General features: G+C 38.1%; 1 protein-coding gene across 2 annotated transcripts in view; it reads left to right on the forward strand.

The window, feature by feature from the left end:
- Nucleotides 1-22,176, forward strand: part of PCDH15 (protocadherin related 15) — a 681,342-nt gene that overhangs the window by 199,593 nt on the left and 459,573 nt on the right. For both annotated transcript variants that reach the window (XM_059662693.1, XM_059662692.1), the window contains exon 3: nucleotides 11,215-11,280. In XM_059662693.1, the coding sequence (XP_059518676.1) occupies nucleotides 11,215-11,280 (66 nt within the window). The remainder of the gene's footprint in view (nucleotides 1-11,214; nucleotides 11,281-22,176) is intronic.

Below are 22,176 nucleotides of genomic sequence, written 5' to 3' on the forward strand. Positions count from 1 at the left end.
TGTATTACAGACAATAGATAACTCAATATCATTAAAGGTTTTCATGTAAGAGAGAGCATGGACCTATATGTCAGATAGAAGCTTGACTTCTCACTGCCATTTGCCATCAGTCTAACAGTGGAAATTTTGCTTCATTTGTATGCGCTGTCTTTTCTTGAACTATTAACTGAGGGTAATATTATTTACTTTTCTGGAATTCTGGAAGGTTTCATAATGGAGCTGGCACATGAAGAATAGAGAAGGTGTAGTCCAAAATAGTATATAAGCCAAAATCTTCAGAAGAATTATTTCTAACTTGAGCAAAATACTCATACTGAAGAACACAAAAGAGTAATAGGTGCCAAAGTAGTCCAGTTACATGTGTCTTGAAGTGCTTTAGCAGCGGCTCTCATTTATGTGGCTAAAAGGGAAAGTCCAAATCGTATTTCTATTACTTCTTCTTTTTGCAAATTATATTAGCATTCCTTATATTTATTTTATCTTTAATTGTCTGCTGTGCAAGATTTAACAATAAATTACAGACATTAATATAAATGAGTTTATGATTTCTTTGTGAGCTGTAGGTCAGCTCAGATTCTTTTTGAGATACAGCAGGTGCTTGAATAACATCTTGTTTTCAGAGTCATTTAGTCCTATGCCTTTTGTTAGTATGTTCATGAGGTGAATTAATAATTTACTTGTTGTTTATATTAATTAGCTTTTGGTAAAACAGATTTCCTTATATGCCATTTTGCTTAAAGTCACAGAATCATTATCTATGAATTTTAGGACATATAGGTGATCTTAATATTTTTCTGTACAGTTATTTACATTTTTTCATAAAGAATATGTAAGCTTTCACAATTATAAAAAGAGTTTGTAGTCAATTTTATTATTTATTTTTAAATATATTTTTATTGATTTCAGAGAGGAAGGGAGAGGGAGAGAGAGATAGAAAGATCAATGATGAAAGGGAATCATTGATCAGCTGCCTCCTGCATGCCCCCTACAGGGGATTGAGCCTGCAACCCAGGCGTGTGACCTGACTGGAATCAAACCCGGAAACCTTCAGTCTGCAGGCCGACACTCTATCCACTGAGCCCAACCAGCCAGAGCTTTTATTTTTTAAAATTTTTCAATTCCAGCTGACATTCAATAATGTTTTATATTAGTTTCAGGTGTCATAGTGGTTAGACATTTATATAATTTATATGTGAATTTAGTTGTATCATCAAATGCAAATAGATGCCTCATGTAGATTTGCATTAGTATTGAGATCCTAAACAGCAATATCACTCCACAAAATGTCATACTTGAAAAATGCTGGGTTTTTTTCCTAAAATTTTAGGATAAGTTAGCTAAAATTTTAGAGGTCTTTCTGTTTCTAGGATTTTGGGTGACTGGAGTTTCAGAAAACTCCCTAAAAATGCTGATTTTAAAAAGAGGAAGAAAAATATATCTTTTGAAAAATATGGTGACAGCATGGAGAAGTAAAGGAGAAGGAAATAAAATTACCCTGAGGCCTGATCAGAGAACAAACCATGAGTCTACTGATGTAACCAAGCTTTGAAGTCCACATTTGTTTTGGAGCATCTGTAAATCACTTAGGGTTGAGATTCTCAGTTTTAAGATTTTAAGAATTTTGAGTGTTTACAGGAGTCAGAATATAAAATCTGATGTCTGAGTAGGTCATGAAGCATTAAGGCAAAACTGTATTAGCCATAAAGATGGCTAATAATTTCACAATATATCGTATATTAAATCATCATGTTGTATATCCTAAATATATATAATTTTAATTTGTCAGTCATTCCTCATTAAAGCTGGGTGGGTAGCCGGAAGGTCACAATGATCATTTATTAGCTTTTAATATTGAATGGTTTTATATATACTGACTTAAAATATCAGAAATTACACAGAGCTCTAAAACCAGCTTTAAAAAACAAAACAAAAGACTTTTCATGATTGTTGGTCATTGCATTAGAATTTCTTAAACACTATGGATGTATTTTTGGATGGCTGATTTCAAATTGTCAGATTTTATAGTAGAGACAATAGAACCCAAATAGAATCCATTATTTTTATCTGGAATGTATTTATTAACTTAAACTAGGTGATTTAGAGGGATCAGAAAACTATTCTACAGAGGTAAGAGCCAGAGAAACACCTACCTACAACTCTGAACTCTCTAGTTTAAAACTTCATGGTGTACCATCCTCCATGGCACCTAGGAACCCCTGGGCCCGAAACTATTTTATCGACCACAGTTACTTCCAAAGAACCACGCTTCTTTCATTGTGTTACTAGAGTTCCCTTTGACTCAGACAGTCCTTTTCTTCCAAGTGTCATGAGAGGATGTTCTATTTGTCAGGGTATGAGGCAAAAGTTCACCTGCAAATGAATTTGGAAGTGCCATTTTAAGATCTCCAGCCACTATGGTACAGAAGTGTTATGCTAGAAAAGTGGTTGGAGTGGGTGGACCAGTCTACAATATCCACCACATCTGTGAAGTATGTTCAAGTCATGATTTAACAATCCTCTCTATTGGTTTACCGTTATATGTACTTTTCACAACACTGGTTACTTGTCTGATTATTTCTATATTAGAATATCCTCCAAAGTAAAATGTCCCTGTCAAGGGAACTTTCTTTTAAAATTCTTGCCAAAGTGCCTTTCAATTTTTCTTTTCTTTTTTAATGTATAGCTCCACCAAAATTACCTAATAATTTGTATTTCCTTTCTCTCTAACAAACTCTGACTATTATTCTTTTAATACATTTTTAAACAATTTGGCAGGACAAAGTATCAGTTTATTTTAGTTAACAAAATTTATATTGTAAGTCTCATGCATATAAATGTTTCTAAAATGTATACTTTTCATTATTTAAAGAGTTTGCATAAATTAAAAACTATGGTTATTAGTTAAAGTCATTAACATAATTATTAAATAGCACTGTGTGCCTTACAGCAGTACTTGAGCTTTTAGTATAGAAGGACATTATTTGCTCCAAACTCCTCTGCTTTGTGAGTTCTTGATCTACTATTAACAAGTTTTACTTTCTCTGCCCTTGCTTTCAAATAGAAATTGTGTCTTTCCCCAGGCATATCTCCTTTCCCCCCATAATTCTCTACTTTTACTAATGTTGTATAATCCATTTTATGTTAGGAAAGAAGAAAATAAATTTTATTACAAAAGGATGGAAAAGAAAGTAAGTTGGAAGATGTAGGGCTTTCTCTAAGTGTCAGGTTCATGAGCTTTAGTGTATAGATATTTGGAGTCTCAGGGACTGTTTATCTTATCTATTGGTGCTTTTTTTCTAATCATTATAGTTCAAAGTATTACATATGCCCCCTTTTACCCCATTGATCTCTCCCACCCTCCCCCGACCCTCACCACAGGCCTTCACCACCTTATTGTCTGTGTCCATGGGTTATGCACGTATGCATATGAGTTCATTGGTTGATCTCTTCCCGCCCCCTCACTCTCCCCTCCCTTCCCTCTGATGTTTTACAGTCTGCTCAATGGTTCTGCGCCTCTGGGTCTATTTTTATTCATCAGTTTATGTTGTTTATTAGATTTCACAAATGAGTGAGATTATGTGATACTTACCTTTCTCTGACTAGCTTATTTTGCTTAGCATAATGCTCTCCAGGTCCATCCATGCTATTGCAAATGGTAAGAGTTCTTTCATTTTTACAGCTGCATAATATTTTACTGGTTCTTGACTCTGACTAAGATAATAGAAAATTTTCAAAAAGATAACAATCTCCTGATGATAAATATTACCAAAGTTTATGGAGGTAAATATAACAATAGAATAATAAGTTCCTCATATATTCAAGTAAACTCATTTGAAGAGAGGTATAATAAAATGCTCTTGATGTAATGGAAATTCTGAAAAAGATTGCTTCCCACTATTTGCAGCATTGCTCTCTTTGTGAATACCATATAGAAAGCTGCTATGTGTATACTGTTAGACACACAATACTGAGAATGGAAAGCTGATTGTAAAATAAAAAAAAAATCTTGTAGCTTAGAAAGCAACAAGGGAAGTAGTTATAACTATAAAGTGTTTTTGGGCTCACTGTTGGCAAAATGCGTGATATGAACAAATATAAAGAAAAAAATATCGAGTCCTACCCTTGAGAAGTTCTCTTAAATAGCAGCAGATCTTCAAAACCACAGGTATCTGTGGAGAGGACTGTCAAAAAATGAACCTATGAGTGGAAAACTGCAGAGCATAAAGCTTTATTTATCACATGTTGTATACACGAGGATAGCAAACTGTCAAAAATATCATGTCTAAAGTGCCTGGGTGGTAAAATTCTTATCTTCTGTCCTTTATTCATTTCAGTTTTTTAAAAACGTGAAAGAAAACTTGCAGTCCCAAAAAATCAGTTTGTCAATAATATGCTTTCATTCTTATGGCCATGGTCAAACTGTAGTCCAAGCTCATTTTTCTTAAAAGAATTAATTTGTAGATATACATGTTTCAACCTGGAGCCAGCATGCCTTCGGCCAAACTTGGCAACAAATGTCTTCTCTCTGCCCAGTGTATGTCAGATCATATTACTATCCTGACTTGGCTTCGATATCACTCTCTGCAAGGATCACAATGCAGTAAGGGAATATTTTTTAAATAAAAAAAAATAGAATTTTAAAAATAGTCGGCACATGAAGACATTCCCCCTATTATACTTCATATTCACTGTGAAACAAATAACATAAGTTCATTTGGAGCTTGTGTTTCTACGTTCAGCTTTCCTCTCGTTTGACTTCTGATGTATGATCCAAAGGAAGTTATGTTTACTAAGTGGAATTGTATCCGAGGAAGCACTGTGAAAGCAAGATGAGACAAATGGAAAAGTAGGAAATAGATGTGTTTTGTTTTATTGTTGTTGTTATTTTTAGGTGCTTATTTTTTCATAACTGTCAGTTCCATCTCCCTACCCGTTTCATTGTTAGACTTACCCCTTTGATAATAAAACTGCAGACCAACTTTTTCCATGGGATTGAGAAAATAAGGCAATGGGAAAATGTTGCTGAATTTTCCATTATCTTTGTAAATTTAAATAAGCTTTCTGTGCCAGACAGTGAAACTTTTCCCTGCTTCCTCTAGCAGTTCTTCTGCTTCACTTTGAATTATGTTACCCCTGGAAAACATGCGAGGGTCCCTGCTCTCCCAGGTGCTGGCTGGCTCCCATAGCCCCAGGATTCCCATGGGCATGCAGGGACTCCTGCAGACCCAGATTTTGGCTTATCGCAGTTCCAGCAGGATACTGCTGCTCTAGTCAGCTCCTGTGACCCTAGGCTCCCAATTAACCCAGTGAACTCAGGCACTAGATGGGCACCTGCACACCCAGATTCCTGGCTAGATCCCACTGTAGGCCAACTACCACAGACTGAAACTCTCAACCCACCGGTGTGCCAGACCAGCTCCTGTGGGCTCGGGCTCCCAGCCCATTCCACCACCACACAGGCCTCCACGGAACCAACCTTCAGGCTGGCCACCACAGCCCCAAGTTCTAGGCTCACTCTAGCACAAGGCCTACCCTCATTGCCCCAGCTCCCAGGACATATCTCATTTCAGCCCATTTTATTTTACAAAAAAACCTTTGGTAATATTTATCATCAGGAGATTGTTATTTTTTGAATCCTACTAAACAAAACCCTGGGGACCCAGATGCTGTACATACCCCACTGGCAACTGCTATCTGGTTGGCCCCTGTGGATCCAGAATTGAGGTCCTCTCACACAGACCTAGACCCAGGGTATCATTGTAGGCTCCAGTTTCAGGTCCATCACAATGAACGAGGCTTCCACTTGCCCTTATAGGCCCAACCACCAGGCTGGTCCCCATGTACCAAGCACCAGGCCTGTCCTCCTTCTGACCCAGGCACCAGACCTGCCTAGTCAAGGACTTCAACAACAAACCTGTAAATAGATGCCACCGGGCAGTTCAACCAGAATCTCTAGGTGGACTGACTGATGAAGGACTTTCCTGTCAAAGCTCATATGTAAAGACTTGAAGGGGTTCTTTTTTCCTCAAATGCACAGGCACCAATTTAAGGCCACAAGGATCATGAAGGAACAGTGAAGCATGACACTACCAAAGGAAACAAATAAAAATCTAATGACTTACCCTAAAGAAATGAAGATCTATGAACTTCTGGCAAAGAATCCTATCTAATAAAAGAGAAACATGGTAATTGGCGTACGACCGCTACCCTTCCCATTGGCTAATCAGGGTGATATGCAAATTAACTGCCAGCCAAGATGGCGGCCAGCAGCTAGGCAGCTTGAAACTAACATGAGGCTTGCTTGCTTCAGTGACGACTCCAACGTTCCCCACCTGCCGTTGCAGGCCTCTGAGCTGCAAGCAACTATGTAACAAACATAGAAGCTAAACAAAACCCCAGAAACCTGCCAGGCTTCAGCCAGCAGGATCGCAACATTATAAGCAAAGGCCAGAAACCTGCTTTCAGCAGCGGAGGCCTTAGAGCTGAAGCCAAGCCTCAAAGCTAAAGCTGGCCCAGAATAAAAAAAAAAAAAAAAAGAAAGGAGCGGTTGGGAGCTTCAGTCACCCCCAGCCTGAAAACAGCCCTCAGCTCCTCACACAGACTGGCCAGGCACCCCAGTGGGGACCCCCACCCTGAAGGGTGTGTGGCCAGCTGCAAACAGCCATCATCCCCTCACCCAGGCTGGCCAGGCACCACAGTGGGGACCCCTACCCTGAAGGATGTGTGACCAGCTGCAAACAGCCATCATCCCCTCACCCAGACTGGCCAGGCACCCCAGTGGGGACCCCCACCCTGATCCAGGACACCCTTCAGGGCAATCCAGCCGGCACCCACCCATGCACCAGGCCTCTACCCTATATAGTAAAAGGGTAATATGCCTCCCAGCACCGGGATCAGCGGAGCTGTGAGGCCTCCCGGCACCGGGATCAGCGTGACAGGGTGCAGCGGCCAAACCCCCTGATCGCCCTGCGGCTCTGTGGGTGATAGAGGGCGGCGCCCCAACCCCCTGATTGGCCCTGCTGTGTGCGTGACAGGGTACAGAGCCCCAACCCCCCTGATGGGCCCTGCTCTGTGATTGATGGGGAAATGCCCCAACCCCCTGATTGGCCCTGCTCTGTGCATGACAGGGGGTGGCGCCTTAACCTTCCCATCAACCCTGCCTTGAGTGTGACAGAGGACGGTGCCCCTACCCCCGAATCAGCCCTACCCTGAGCATGACTGAGGGTGGAGTAACAACCTCCTGATCGCCCTGCTCTGTGCATGACAGGGGCGGCACCCCAACTCCCCAATCGGCCCTGCTCTGAGCCCGACCAGGGGCTGCACCTAGGGATTGGGCCGGCCCTCTGCCACCCGGAAGAAGGCCTAAGCCAGTAGGTCGTTATCTCCCGAGGGGTCCCAGACTATGAGAGGGCACAGGCCGGGCTGAGGGCCCCCCCCCCCCCCCCAGTGCACAAATAATAAAACCCTAGTATGCAAATTGACTGAAAAGCAGAATGAATGGATGCTATGACATGCACTGACCACCAGGGGGCAGATGCTCAAGGCAGGAAGCCAGGCTCACATCTGGGGAGCTCAGTGGTGGTGGCAGGAGCCTCTCCCGCCTCCATGGCAGTAGGACATCCCCCGAGGGTTCTTGGACTGTGAGAGGGCACAGGCCAGGCTGAGGGACGCCCCCCCCTCCAGTGCACGAATGTAGTGCACTGAGCCTATAGTATATTATAATCCTCTGAAAGAAATTTAGTGGACTACAAGAACATACATCTTTCTAATATTTCTTTTTGGTTTTAACTTTGACCTGTTGCATGAGGTTATTTAAAAATGTATGGCTTATTTTTAGCTGATGACAAATTAGAAGAAATAACTCACACTGAACATTCAGACATTTGTAATCACATCTTGCACTTTAAAACAAATTGGATGTGGGGATCAGGTAGGGACCTGAGGAGTTAGAAATTTGAGTCATTAAGACAATGAATTTGTGATTGAACCAAATCAGTCAAGGGTGAAATTAAATAGATTAAGGAAGTCATTTTCTAAGGTACAGGTGTCATCAGCTAACATGTTTGTTTGTTTTCCTATGGCAGATTACCCATAGTCCATAGAGAACAGGATCACCAGTCCCCAAATTGCCTTTTAGTCTTCACTTTGATCTCCATTTGGATATTTTGCATACATAATGGTCCCTGGCTATTCCACCCCATATTTTCTTTTATCAAGACAATTCTGAATATACTGGTTATTAACATTTTTTGTACATGTCAAAACTAATTATACTTTCATGAATGCATTATTTCAAAACAAACACTCTGGCTCTTGTGAACGATGTTATTAATAGATTAATTTTATGTATCTGACTGATCTCTCTTCATTATGTTGTGAGTCTTTAAAAATTAACTATACTTGGTTTGATCCAGAATAGATAAAGTAATTTTTGTACATAAAAACATATTATGGGGGGAATGTGGAACCTACTGGATCAATAAAGCTTAGTAGGAGTCATTTGAAAGGGTCTGATTGAAAGGAAATGGCCTTTACTCTTGGGCTGTTTTTTTATCTGGTGAATACATAATGAAAACCGACTTCTGAGCAGCTCTCATGGAAGGATGTTCATGGGAGTTTGTAGTTGGGCAGATTGTAGCTCAGAAAATGTTCAACAAACCTTCTTTCAGGACCAACTTCTTGCTAGGTTCTGAGGTTACCGAGATGAATGTGACACAGGCTTGGTCTATGGGAGTTCTGAGAAAGATTCACTATTTTCCAATGGAATACATTAGAATACAAAGAAGGGACATTTAATCTAGACTGAGAAGAAGGAAGGTTTCTTAGAAGAGGTGATGCTTTGCCAGATTCTTAAGAGAAATAGAAGTTCACCAGGAAAATCAGAAGAGGAAGAAAGTTTCAGCAATGACACAGCAAACATAAACTTAGTTTGTTATGGTAGACAATAAACTTTAAGAGTGGAAAGGACAGGGGAATTAGACAGGGGTGAGGTATCAGGAGTTTAACTTGGATTAGTTATATAAAGAAAGTATATCCATCAATTTAATAATAACCAACTGGAAAAAGTTTAAATATTTATATCAAACTCCCACCTTCTTTTCTTTTCTTTTCTTTTACCTTTCCTGCCCCCCAAACTTATTGATTATATATCTGTACCTCTGCCAATACTCACACTCAAATACATGGTTTTTGTCTACTCTATCTAGCAATGATGGACTTAATTATGGCAGTGGCCATATATATAAGAAGAGGGAATAGTCCAAAAAAGTTACTTCTCTCTGAAATATGAATGGAACCGATGTTTGATAATTCAAGAATTGCTTCTAGTAAGAACTGGCCAGGTTTTCTTTATGAAGACATGGGAGGAAAAAAAAATTCTGGTTACAGTTTGGGTGAGTTTTCATGGTTACAGGTGAATTATGGTTTCACCAAGAGAAGCATAGATTTGCCAGGCAGAAGTAGAAGCTGAAATTAATCTAGGTAATAAAACTTCCCCCAAAATACAAGGTACATTTCGGCAAGAATAAGGTTTCTGATGTAACAGGAGGGCATAGTGCTTAATTCTAAAGGATGTAGATACCATAACATCCTTGGGAATGTTTTCATTACCATTTAGTTCAGAAAAGCTCTGTATTGGGAAACATGTAATGCTTTTATGCCAAGAAGTACCATTACTTTACCTTTGATTTGGGTGCGTGAAAATAATTCTCATGGAATGAACAGATGAATGCAAGATGGAAATAGGTGAGGAAACCATTGTAAGAGTAAGAGTGACATATAGTGAGCAGCTGTGCTATATGGGAGGGGAGAGAGGAGGCGGAGGAAGGGGTGTTAGCAACAGGGCATATTTTAGATCTAAAAATGCTGTGGCTTGAAACTCCTTGCACAGTGACAAGGACAGAAAACTGTAGATCTGAGCGATTTTAAGCTTCATTTGAGAGAGCACGTACCTTACCGTATAGAATAGTGCTTGCCAAAGGCTTTGTTATTCATGCCCATCTGCATAATAGATAGAATTTTCACAAATAAATAAGTAATAAGCCTTGAAGTCATCTCCCAAGAAACACACATACTTGGATGGCTTTAAGCAGTTTTGATTTACGCCTCAGTCTCAGGAGTGCGCCGAGTGCGTTTACCTGCACAGCACAGCTATGCCAGGGACTGCCTCGGAGAGTGCTTTCTGCCTCAGATATGTGCGGCGGACATCTCGCATGCGGCACCTTCACATTTTAATCATCGTGGATATTACAGCTCTTGAAGCTACTTATATGTTCATTATCATGAGATTCTTGGCAGGGTATTAGTATTGTTTAACATCATGAATTAGTCACCAGTGATTGACAGGCGTTATGCTTAAGGTGTGTTCAACATGGAATAATAGTTCATAAGTAATTTGTATTTACTTTTTTAAGGAAACATATAAATGTACTTTATATCAGTTTCAAGTGGCATGTAATATTGCATTAATGTGTTAATATTATATTATCATTTCAAAATTTTTTATAAGGATTTTACACATTTCTTTTTCCACAAACCATTTGGTGATGTATCTGTTATTATATAATGCTACGTATATCTGTAAATCTTCGCTAAATATATGCATATATTCTTTCTTCCTTTCTTTCTTCCATTTTTCTGATCTGCTTCCCTTGATGACTCTATACTTTTGACTCCAGACTGGCAATATGAGGGTAAGATGACAAAAATTAAAATTCCAAACAGCCTCATGAGCATTGCTTGTCTGTCTTTGTTTCATTCTCTTTAGAACATCGTTAAAATTTTATCCACTTCCTTTAATTAGACTCTTTATCACAATTAAAGTCTAATTATGTTTGTTTCTGTTGTGAAGCTTTAATTACAACTTATCCTTGTTGATCATTCCTTTATGTTATTTCTTTGGGTTATATTACCATCCCATTATCTCTGTCCTGAAAGGCTTTTGCTCCCCTGTGGTCTCTGTGGGTGTTTTCTCATTCAGATTTGAATAGCTTCACAATATACAAAGTAACTATGTTATGATGTGGTAAAGTAATCTATGTGGTTCATATGGATTTTTTTTTTTAATAATTAAAAGCTGTTAAAAGTAATGACCCGTATTAGTTTGATTGTAGGAATTTTCTTTTTAACTGTCACTGCCCATCTCAGTGAATTTGATCTCAGGGTGAGTGCTCCCATAGTTGCAACTTATTGCCTTTGGTTGTTTTCTCTCTTTAGATTGCAAACTAGCTAGGGGAGGACCACCAGCTACCATCGTCGCTATTGATGAAGAGAGTCGGAATGGTGAGTGAGCTTTCTGTTTGCAAGTGACGTATCGAAGAGGGATTTCTTCCCATTTTAATGCTATGTTTGTTATGTGTAGAAGTACTAAATAAAAGCTTCAACCCAAATTCACAAACAAATCTCCTTTAGCTTTTCCCAGGTAAGAGTTTAAATATAGACATTCCCTGGTAATGCTTTACTTGGATTATACTATGACAAATTCTAGATAGTTGCTTAGTTTTTATTGTGAAGGATTTATTTGATTTAGGAGCAGTCCAGGAATGCATTCAGATACTGGCTGGAATTGTTCTTTGTCAATAGATAGAGTTGATTATTATTTCATCTAACTGAAATATATTACATTCCTCCAAAAGAAGTGTATCACAAGGTAAGTCTTACACTGCTAACTTAAATTGGCTGGAATCTGGTAAGGATTAGGATCCATAGTTTATTAGACATGGGTATTAAGAAATGGTTAATAGGAAAACTGAAAGTGTATGGGAACAGAAAAACTGACAAAGTCTAGGGCAGACAAATAAGTATGAATTTTCATGCAGGTTGTCTGCCATATTGAATAACTAATTCCTAATTCATATTAAGTACTTTGAAAAGATGTTTTCTTATCAGAACCAAAAATAGATATAATTAGCACTTTTTTTTCACACCTCTTTTAGCATCTCAAAATGTTAAAGTACAAATATTTAAAGACTAGAGGCTCGATGCACGAAATTCGTGCAAGAGTAGGCCTTCCTTCCCCTGGCTGCCGGCACTGGCTTTCCTCTGGCACCCAGGACCCAGGCTTTCCTCTCAACCCCAGCTTCATCTTTAAGGTCGTCCAGAAGGACATCTGTTCTAATTAGCATATTGCGCTTTTATTATTATAGATTCTGCTCTATTAGGTAGGAGTGAAATAATCTATTGAGTGCTGGCTTCTATTTCAAACTAAGTGTGGGAATGTGCTTTGTGGCTTATTTTGTCTACTGATTCTATAATGGAGCTTCCATTACTCTTCTTTGACTTGTACTTTCTATTTATTCTAAGCGTTGCATTTTCCAAATTTATATTTTTAAAGAAAGAATTGTCAATTATTTAAAAAATGTGTTTTTAATAGAATTCAACCAACATAAATTTTTAAAACCTCTATAATATACATAATACCTGCATTATTCTATTTACTTCATCGTGGATTTATTGTGCAGCATTAGAAATATTCCTTTTACTCCTTTGAAGAGTTGACATAAACTTTTTTTGTGTGTGTACATCCTTTAAAATAAGCCCAAAATGTCTGCAGATTTGCTGGCCTCTGTTTAAACAAACTTAGGTATCTATTAGCAACACTTAAGAAATCACAAAAAGTTGAGGTTCTTTTTTTTAAGTCAATCCCTAGTAAGCATGAAAGCATATTAAGTTAATTATAGTTATTATGATTCATTTAAATAAATTGAAAGTAAACCCTACGTGTGTCCACAGAAAAGGAAACATATACAAAAATACTATACCAGGAAAATGTTCTACCTCATGTGTAGAATTATGGTTTATTTGTGGTTAACTATTTTTCTGTGAATAAGTTTGTATTTTCTAAGTGTTTTGCAATGAAAACAGTTTGCTTTTTAAAACAGAGATAAAAAATAAATAAATAAAAAGACAGAAGTCCAATCTATATTTTTTTTTCATATTGTTCACCAATTCCCTTGAACATATAAGCTGAGCTGAACTAAAATATTTAGTTTAATAAATATTTGTGTTTTAATGTGTGAGTCTATACAGAGCTTATTCTGCCAAGTGGATAATTATAGTTATAGCTTTTATGATATTTTATCTCCTGTCATGTATATTATCCCACTTTTCAAACAGCTTAGGAACTCTGCAAAGATGTTGCTATAGTATATTGCAAAGATGCTGCTGTTTGGTGGCATATTGTGAAAGATTAATATTTTAGTTTTAGAAGAATGTGACTTGATATAGTGCAGTAATGTTGTACTCTTTAATTGGCTTATTTTGAAGAGACTTCCAACTACTCAGAATGCTGCCAAAGTTATTTGAGTGTCATCACCGTGTATCAATAAACAACCCAGAGACTAAATGCTTTACATTTTTCTTTTACATTAAATTTCTAAAATATGGTGATTAAATGAACATCTGCCAGATATTATAATGTACTGTGCAATCGTCCTTATCTTAAAAGTCTAAAGGAAACAATCCATGCAAATGTTTTCTCTAATTTTTTAGGCAATCTAAGAAACTTCCCAATAAGACCATTAATTCTAGTCTTGCTCTTAAAATACCTTAATTTCTCTTTTCTTGCATTTTAAATGGTAGTAATAAAACATGTGGGTATCATATCCTACCGGTATAATAAGCATTCATTTTTAAAAGTTCCAGGGCTTCTGTTTAAAATATATTTTTATTGACTTCAGAGAGGAAGTGAGAGAGAGATAGAAACATCGATGCTGAGAGAGAATCATTGGTTGGCTGCCTCCTGCACACACTCCACTGGGGATCCAGCCCACAAACCTGGGCATGTGCCCTGACCAGGAATTGAACCATGACTTCCTGGTTCATAGGTCGATGCTCAACCACTGAGCCACGTTGTCCGGGGAGTCCCACGGCTTCTTCAAAGTATTAAGCCACACTAGTAAGTTTATTGTGTGTCTACTTGCCTTTGGCTTAATTTATTGATGGGTACTGCTAAACAGTCTCAATTGCTAAACACATCTTCTACTAAAGTAGAGCTTTTAAATAACTCAGTTTTTAAAAAATCCATCCTTAATTTTCTTTTAGAAATCATTGGGGTACATTTACAAAATGTTCAAAATTTATCACATGCATCAGCATATTTCAACATTTTTATCCTCTGTAAGATGGGAATAGCTCCTTTTTGTGACTACGTATGCTATATGCACTTAGAGATGTGTTTATGTTTGAAAGAAGTTAAAATTAGCAGGTGGAGATTCACAACCTTCCTCATCACTCTGTATCCTACTAGATTTTTTTTCTCCTTGGTCATTTTCCCCGGCAACATTTGATACCAGCTTCATTACATCACCCTCGGTCTCAGCCAGGAGTTTGTTTTCGTCACAACTACCTGAAAGCAAGCTTATGTGGTAAGGACACAAATTCAACAAATAAAAAGAAAGACATCCGTTCCCAGCAACTACCAGCAAGCTCTTAAGCTAATATGTACAACATGGTTAGTGAGTAATTACATGTAGAGGGGAGAATGTATACAGAGAAAATAATTTAGAACAAATTATCTTATTTAATAAAATAATAATTTCCGAAAATTCTTTCTAGTAAACATGTAAATCCAAAATCCTACACAGGGATATTTATAGCAACCTTATGAAAACTGCCCAAAATTTGAAACAAACAAGATCTTCTTCATTAAGTGAATGAGTAAATAAATGGTGGTGCATTCAGACAAATTCAGTGCTAAAAAGAAATGAGCTATCCACCAATGAGAAGACAGAGGGATCTTAAATGTCTAATTACTAAGTGAAAGAAGCCAATCTGAAAAGGCTACATACTGCTATGTACTGTATAGTTTCACTTTAGGATACTCTGGAAAAAAAGAAAAACTACAGGTAAAATAAAAAGATCAGCAGCCATTAGGGTGGGCAAGGAAAAGATGAATAGACAGAGCTCAGAGGATTTTAGGGCAGTGAAAATAGTCTATTTTACTGATGGATATGTCCTTATTCATATGTGAAACACAAAGAATGTGTAACAGCAAGAGTGAAATCTAAGGTAAACTGTAGATGTTGGGTGATTATGACATGTCAATGTAGGTTTAACCTTGGTAATAAATAAATGAATAAATAAATAAATATGCCATTCTAGTGAGTGATTTTGATAATAGGGGAGGTTATAATATGTGAGTGGCAAGGGATATATAAGAAATCTTTGTATATTTCTCTCATTTTTGTTTTGAACCTAACTCTGCTCTAAAAATGAAGTCTTAAAAAATAATCTTTCTGGAAACATATGCCCCAGTTTCACTGGGCTCTGGGTGACTTATGCCACTGAGTCCTTCCTAGAAGGAGAGAGCCAGGCGCAGTTACACGGAAACTAGATAAACCCTGCCTCTCAGGGCCTGCCAAGTCAGAGTCCGGGCTGCTGTACAACAGCCATGGGATGGCATTCAGATGGGCGCTGGGATAACTGGTTCAGGCTCCTTCTCAGGAGCTGGGTGGATACATAGGCAGTGTTGAGTTAAGGGAGCCAGACAGTTTTTAACTTGCGGTTTGAAAATAACACTACAATCCTACGAAAATGGACAGATCCGGAGGCAAAAGGATATCACTATCTATGTGAGAGAGTAGAAGGCCCTTGCTAAATGTCCTTTATGGATGTAAAGTTAAAAAGACATTGTGAGCTCCCAGCCAATTTGACAAATGAAAGGTGATGCGGAGAGTCTTCACAATCTGAAAGCAACCGCTAACAAATGATGCCACAGCGCGTTCCATGAGAATGTTTCCCCATCCTTATCAGAGCCAGAGCGGGAGCTGAGTTCAGAATTACAGACTCGCACATGCTTCCAGGGCGGGAGAGGGCACCGCGGAAAGAAACGATGAGTTCATATGGCCACTCCTCCCCTGCAGTTTCTCGGGTGGCAGCATGCGGCTAGGAGAGGGAGGGGAAGGAGGGAGAGGCTGGCTATTCGTTTGAAACAGTTATCTTGTCTGCCATTGTCAAAATCACCAGGCTTGGCAGAGTGGAGGATTAAATTTTTATTTTGCTGTTTTTCACTCTTTATAGTTTGGAAGTACCTATCTCTTGGATTTATAGTAAGGAGTTAGCCCAACTCTGCCCTGCAGACCTCCAAAGGGACCCTGGTAGAGAGGCACTCACTGCTGGTAAAAGGGCCTTCTACTCATTGAAAGAAAAACCTTAAACAAACAACACGCCTTTAGGAACATTCCCAAGGTTCAAACAGAGTGTCATGTGACAAAATATTCTGACATTCAAGTGTTCACAACACTCCCCTTTTTGTCTATATCTTCATGCTTCTTCATTCTAGATAGGGAGCAAGGTTGAAACTGGTAGAGCATTTGTGCTAGAAGGGCCATCAGAGTAGTTGTAGAGTAGACTGCAGAACAGCTCAGAGTAGACCAGCGGTTCTCAACCTGTGGTTCGCGACCCCTTTGGGGGTCGCACGACCCTTTCACAGGGGTCGCCTGAGACAGTGGTCGGCAAACTCATTAGTCAACAGAGCCAAATATCAACAGTACAACGATTGAAATTTCTTTTGAGAGCCAAATTTTTTAAACTTAAACTATATAGGAAGGTATATTGTTATTAACTTAATTAGGGTACTCCTAAGCTGGCCTTGACTAAAAACGTCCTCAATCTGATTGAGGTACGTTCGCTGAGGACAACCCCTTCCAACTCTCCCATCCACACTCATCTTGTACACTTGTTTCAGATAGACGAGTGTGGATGGGAGAGTTGGAAGGGGTCGACTTCAGAGAACGTACTTCAAAGCAATGTACCTCCCCTGTGCTGCATATCCCCTGGCCCATCTCCCGTCGCCCGACTGACCGACACCCCCCCACTTCTCCTAACGCCACTTCTTCAAAATAGACTCTCCCAGGCCAAACACCGACTTCTGCGCATGGGCCACGAAGTTTCAATCGCACTGTACGTGCGCGCCCGCACGTGGCATTTTATGGAAGAGCCACACTCAAGGGGCCAAAGAGCCGCATGTGGCTCGCGAGCCGAGGTTTTCTGAGCACTGGCCTAAGACCATCCTGCATATCAGATATTTACATTACGATTCATAACAGTAGCAACATTACAGTTATGAAGTAGCAACGAAAATAATTTTATGGTTGGGTCACAACATGAGGAACTGTATTTAAAGGGCCAGAAGGTTGAGAACCACTGGAGTAGATGATGACTAGAACCCCAGATGTGAGACTGAATCAGATGTTGAGAAGAGCGGGAACCGAGGAACCAAGATGGCAACTATCAGGCAGCCTGGATGACAGTATCCCTCTGGGATAACATGAAAAGGGTGAGAGTGTTACCAAGAGGTTAAAGGTGCTATGAATATATACAGCATGTCCTCCCAAAATGTTTGCACACTTTAATGGCTGATAACTCAATTATGAAAATGAAATATATTTTAATAAACACGGCCTTTATAATTATTCAAAGTGTGTGCATACATTTTGGGGGCACCCTATAGTAGATAGAAAATGATTCAATAAAAGATGCTGTAGAGTCCCAGGCTTATGTAAATGTTTGAGAGAAATCTTATTAAAGGTTGAAATGCTTATCTGGGCTCGCCTCGGGCCATGCTTCTTGTTTTTTTCAATGTGACTAAACTAGAATACCTGTTTAAGATCTCTTGTATTTCATTCTCAAGCGCTCTCTCTCTCTCTCTCTCTCTCTCTCTCTCTCTCTCTCTCTCATTCTTTGATAGTATTTTGATTGTTTCAAACAAGGCACAAAAGACAGTAATAAAGTGTGTCCCACATAATTTATATATTAAATAAAATACAAAATACAGGATATGTTCTTAGCTATTAAGCTTTGAAAAAGTGTACAGCACTTTACTCAAACATTAAAGGGATGGGGAGATCTGGTAAATATTTCTTATGGGAGGGATAGTTCTAAGTATTTGGTTATTTATTTTTTAAATTGGGGGACAGTATATAGGTTTCAGGTATACATTCTACAATACATCACCTGTACAATGTATTGTGTGTTTACCACCCAAAGTTAAGTCTCTTTTCTGTAAGTCTCACCTCTATTCTGAGTTATTGTCTTATTGCTAAGGTAAATAGTCACTTCCTTAGACAGATCTTATCAACAAATCCCAGAATTCTATATCTGAAATATGAATAAATTAAAGGGCAAATTTACTACAATTAAAATAAATTATAGTTTTATGCAGTAGGCTATACACTTATGGACACAACAACTCTAACAATAGGAGTTTTATATAGAGTAAGGTAAATTTATAGATGACTGTACAAGGTTATAAAATATTAAAGCTTATTTTAATGGAAGTCTTACTATTTTATATTAATCTTAACTAATGCTTTGTATAGGGCTATATCAGATCATCAGTGCTGACACCAAGTAAATGACTTTTAGCTCCATACGGCAGTTTCATTTTTCTGAATAAAAAAAAAAAGTGCATACCTTTAGTTCTACAATTTTATAACATCTTAACTTGATTTTTAACTGCCAAAATATTAAATCTTTTTTAAGCTTGGCTGGCGTTGTTCAGTGGTTTCAAGGAGCGTCAACCTATGAACCAGGAGGTCTGGGTTCGATTCCCGGTTAGGGCGCATGCCTGGGTTGCGGGCTCGATCCCCAGTATGGGGGCGTGCAGGAGGCAGCTGATCCATGATTCTTTCTCATTATTGATGTTTCTATCTCTCTCTGAAATCAATAAAATTAAATTTAATAAATAAATTAATTAATAAATAAATAAAATCTTTTAAAGACATTAGCGTCCTTCTGGCTAGACTGCTTATGGATGTCGCATGGCACTGAAATCATGATTCCAAATTTCTTTGTCATCCTATTGTTTACTGTTCCCAGTCATCATCAAATCATTGTGAGTTATTTTTGATGGAAGGTATACACCTTGATGAGGAAATAGAATTTTTTTCATAACTTATGGAGGAGTTAAATGATACTATCCAACATACATTTGCCAATGCCTAGTTTATGTAAAAAAAATCATGTCTATTCTTCATATATTTTAAAATCTTACTATTGTGACTGTAAGACAAGTTTTATGGTAGCAAACAATTTGGCTCTGCTCATTACTGTTGAAGCTGTATGTGCAACAATGCATTCTGCTTCGCTTATGCCAAAGAATCATTTTCTAAAAGGTCAGCAGCTGCAAACCTTCTGAATATATAACTTCAAAGAGATAAGTAAGTAGAAAAGTTTCTAAGCATTAGCAAAATAGTTTGTTACTTATCTCCTTAATCTACCTAGAATTTTTTTGGCATTTAATCACATATTTAATTTATGATCTTCCTTTCCTCATTTGTTTACTAAATAGTGTCCCACATGGAAAGCAACTGCTGGAATGAACGGAATGATCATAAAACAAGGGGCAGGAGAAGTTCACAAAGCAGAGGGAAGGCAGAAAAAGCCAGCAAGCTAGGGCATTTTATACAGAAAAACAATTCTAAAAGTTAGTGACCCCTCATTTTAAATTTCAGAATGCCAATGTTATTAACAATAACGAAAAGATTCAATCATGCAAAATAACCTCTGGTTTCCAAAGAAATGAAAAACACATTTAAGAAAATACATTCTAGTTCTAGCCATTTTGCTCAGTGGATAGAGCATCGGCCTGCAGACTGAAGGATCCTGTTTTCGATTCCAGTCAAGGGCATATGCCCAGGTTGAGGGCTCGATCCCTGGTGGGATGCGCATAGGAGGCAGCTGATCAATGGTTCTCTCTCATCATTGATGTTTCTATCTCCCTCTTTCTTCCTCTCTGAAATCAATAGAAAAATTTTTTAAATAAAAAGAGAAAGAAAGAAAGGAATAAGAAAAGACATTGTACTCTAATTGTACCTTTTCTTTTTGTTTAAATCCTATATTGTAATCTTATGTCTAATAGGAATAAATCTGAATTTTATAGAATTAAATTACATCACACACACATTTAATCCTAAATGAACCATTTTTCTATAGAAAAAACTTAATTTTACCTTATTAAGGCAAACAACTGAAGCTATATTAATTTCATTTGCATAGACTGTTGGAACATAGGCCATGGGCCTCCAAGGGCAGTAAGAATGGCCCTCTGTAGTAGAGGTGAGAAGGCCTATAAGGTGCTATCCATTTGTGAACATGAAGAAAATAAGATCCTACAATTTTTTTTCAGAATAATAGGAAATCCTACATATTAAAGATAAGTCATTTTAAGTTAAATGTTGATACCTTTCATGAGCCAAACAAGACATAACTGTGTGTCTCATCTGTCCCACCAGTGTTTTGACTTCTAATCCAGGCAACAAGGATGATAGAAATAAATTAGGATGATGAAAAAGACAAAGGTTATACTACAAGGTGAACAGAGCATCTGTAGGGAGATACCTTTTAAAAGGGATTGAGGGGTCTTGGCTTGAGATTTTTTTTGCATATCCAACACACTGTTGTGTGAGTTTTAGTTTAGTTGGGGAGTGAGGCCCCAGTGGAAATTATTTAGGAAATTATGGATGGACGATACACTAAAGTTCAATTACTGGTTTAAGAATAAAGCTCCTGGGGGTTTTCTCTGTCCAGGACCTTTCCTAAGCAATGTCTGCATCTGCTCTTCCCCTGCGTGTTCTCTGAGGTTTTATAGCCTCACACTCCCTGCCCCCAAGAAACTTTCTCTCCAAAATGCCCCTTTAGCTCGATGGTCCTATCACTTCTTCTGTTCCTCATGATGGAATATTGACTGGTAGATCATTGATCATTCTTCATGAAGCTATAGGGCTAAGAACTTTCTTCTCTGTTAGGACAATGGAAATCTGAAATAGGTCACTATTATTACTTTTGAATAATGTAATCAGCAATGTAAAGGTTCTTAGCAATACTGGATGAAAACAGTAATCCCTAGATGATTTGAAACTATCTTGAACTTAAAATCCCACCTACAGCAGTTTTCAAAACAAATGGTCAAATGCCACATATTTCTAACTGGAATTATTCATGTAATTTAATTAAATATGCTTTAACTGTGCTATGTTGATTCATAAAAATGAAAGTAGTTGTTATCACCCCATCTATAGCTACTTCCTAAACTGTGAAGTATACACTAAGGCTAGTATGGTTTATATTCATATCAGGTGGAGCAATTTAAGCAAATAATACATGTTTATTCCTTAGAACAAATGAAAGTGGATCTTTTTTAAAAATATATTTAAAATATATTTTTATTGATTTCAGAAAGGAAGTGAGAGGGAGAAAGAGATAGAAACATCAACGATGAGAGAGAATCATTGGTCAGCTGCTTCCTATATGCCCCCTACTGGAGATTGACCCCAAAATTGGCAATATGCTCTGACTAGGCATCAAACCATGTCTTCCTGGTTCATAGGTCAATGCCTAACCAAGCAGTTAGCTAGAAAAGGTCCATTACAGACAGAAGAAAAAAGAAAAATTCAAAGGCTCCAAGAATGAATATTGCTGGTAAGTTTAAGATATAGAAAAAAGTCAACAGAAGAAAATGAGTGATAGCAAATATGGTTGAAGAAGAAGAGAAGATGAATGTTGGCTGAATATATATATATCAGAAATGTTTTTTATTGATTTGCTATCAAATTAGTTGATAGTGACTTCATCTAGCAACCTATAATTTATTAAGAATAATTTTCCTTCCCATCCCTGGTTTGCATAATTCAAAATTTGAATAGACAATTGTGAATGTAGCATGTATGTTTATAACCTCAGATCATTTTATCATTTTAAAAATGTGCTCCACTAAAAAAAAAAAAAAAAAAAAAAAAAAAATCAGAAAATACATTAACTCATGCAGTTTGCTTGGTGGTATCACTGCCTCATCTTACCTAATAATAGACAAACATGTAAATTGACCATCCCTCCACTATGCTCACCAGCCACTCAGGAGAGTATGCAAATTAACCCAACAAGGATGGCGGTTAATTTGCATACATAGGCGCGAAGCGGTGGAGCAAATACTGAAGGCTCTGGCCGGAGCAGTGAAGACTGAAGGCTCCGGCCAGAGCGAAGGCCTGGGTCCCGGTTGCCAGAGAAAAACTGGAACCGGCAGCCAGGGGAAGGGAAGGCCTTTTGCACGAATCTCTTTATGCAACGGGCCTCTAGTCTATAAAAATAAAAGTGTAATACGCTAATTAGATTGGACAGCCAAATGACCTTCTGGACGTTGGGGGGCCGAGGCAGTAAATATCAATAAAAATTCTATAAAAA

The sequence above is a fragment of the Myotis daubentonii genome, chromosome 13, assembly GCF_963259705.1.
Source record: "Myotis daubentonii chromosome 13, mMyoDau2.1, whole genome shotgun sequence".
Classification (NCBI taxonomy): Eukaryota; Metazoa; Chordata; class Mammalia; order Chiroptera; family Vespertilionidae; genus Myotis; species Myotis daubentonii.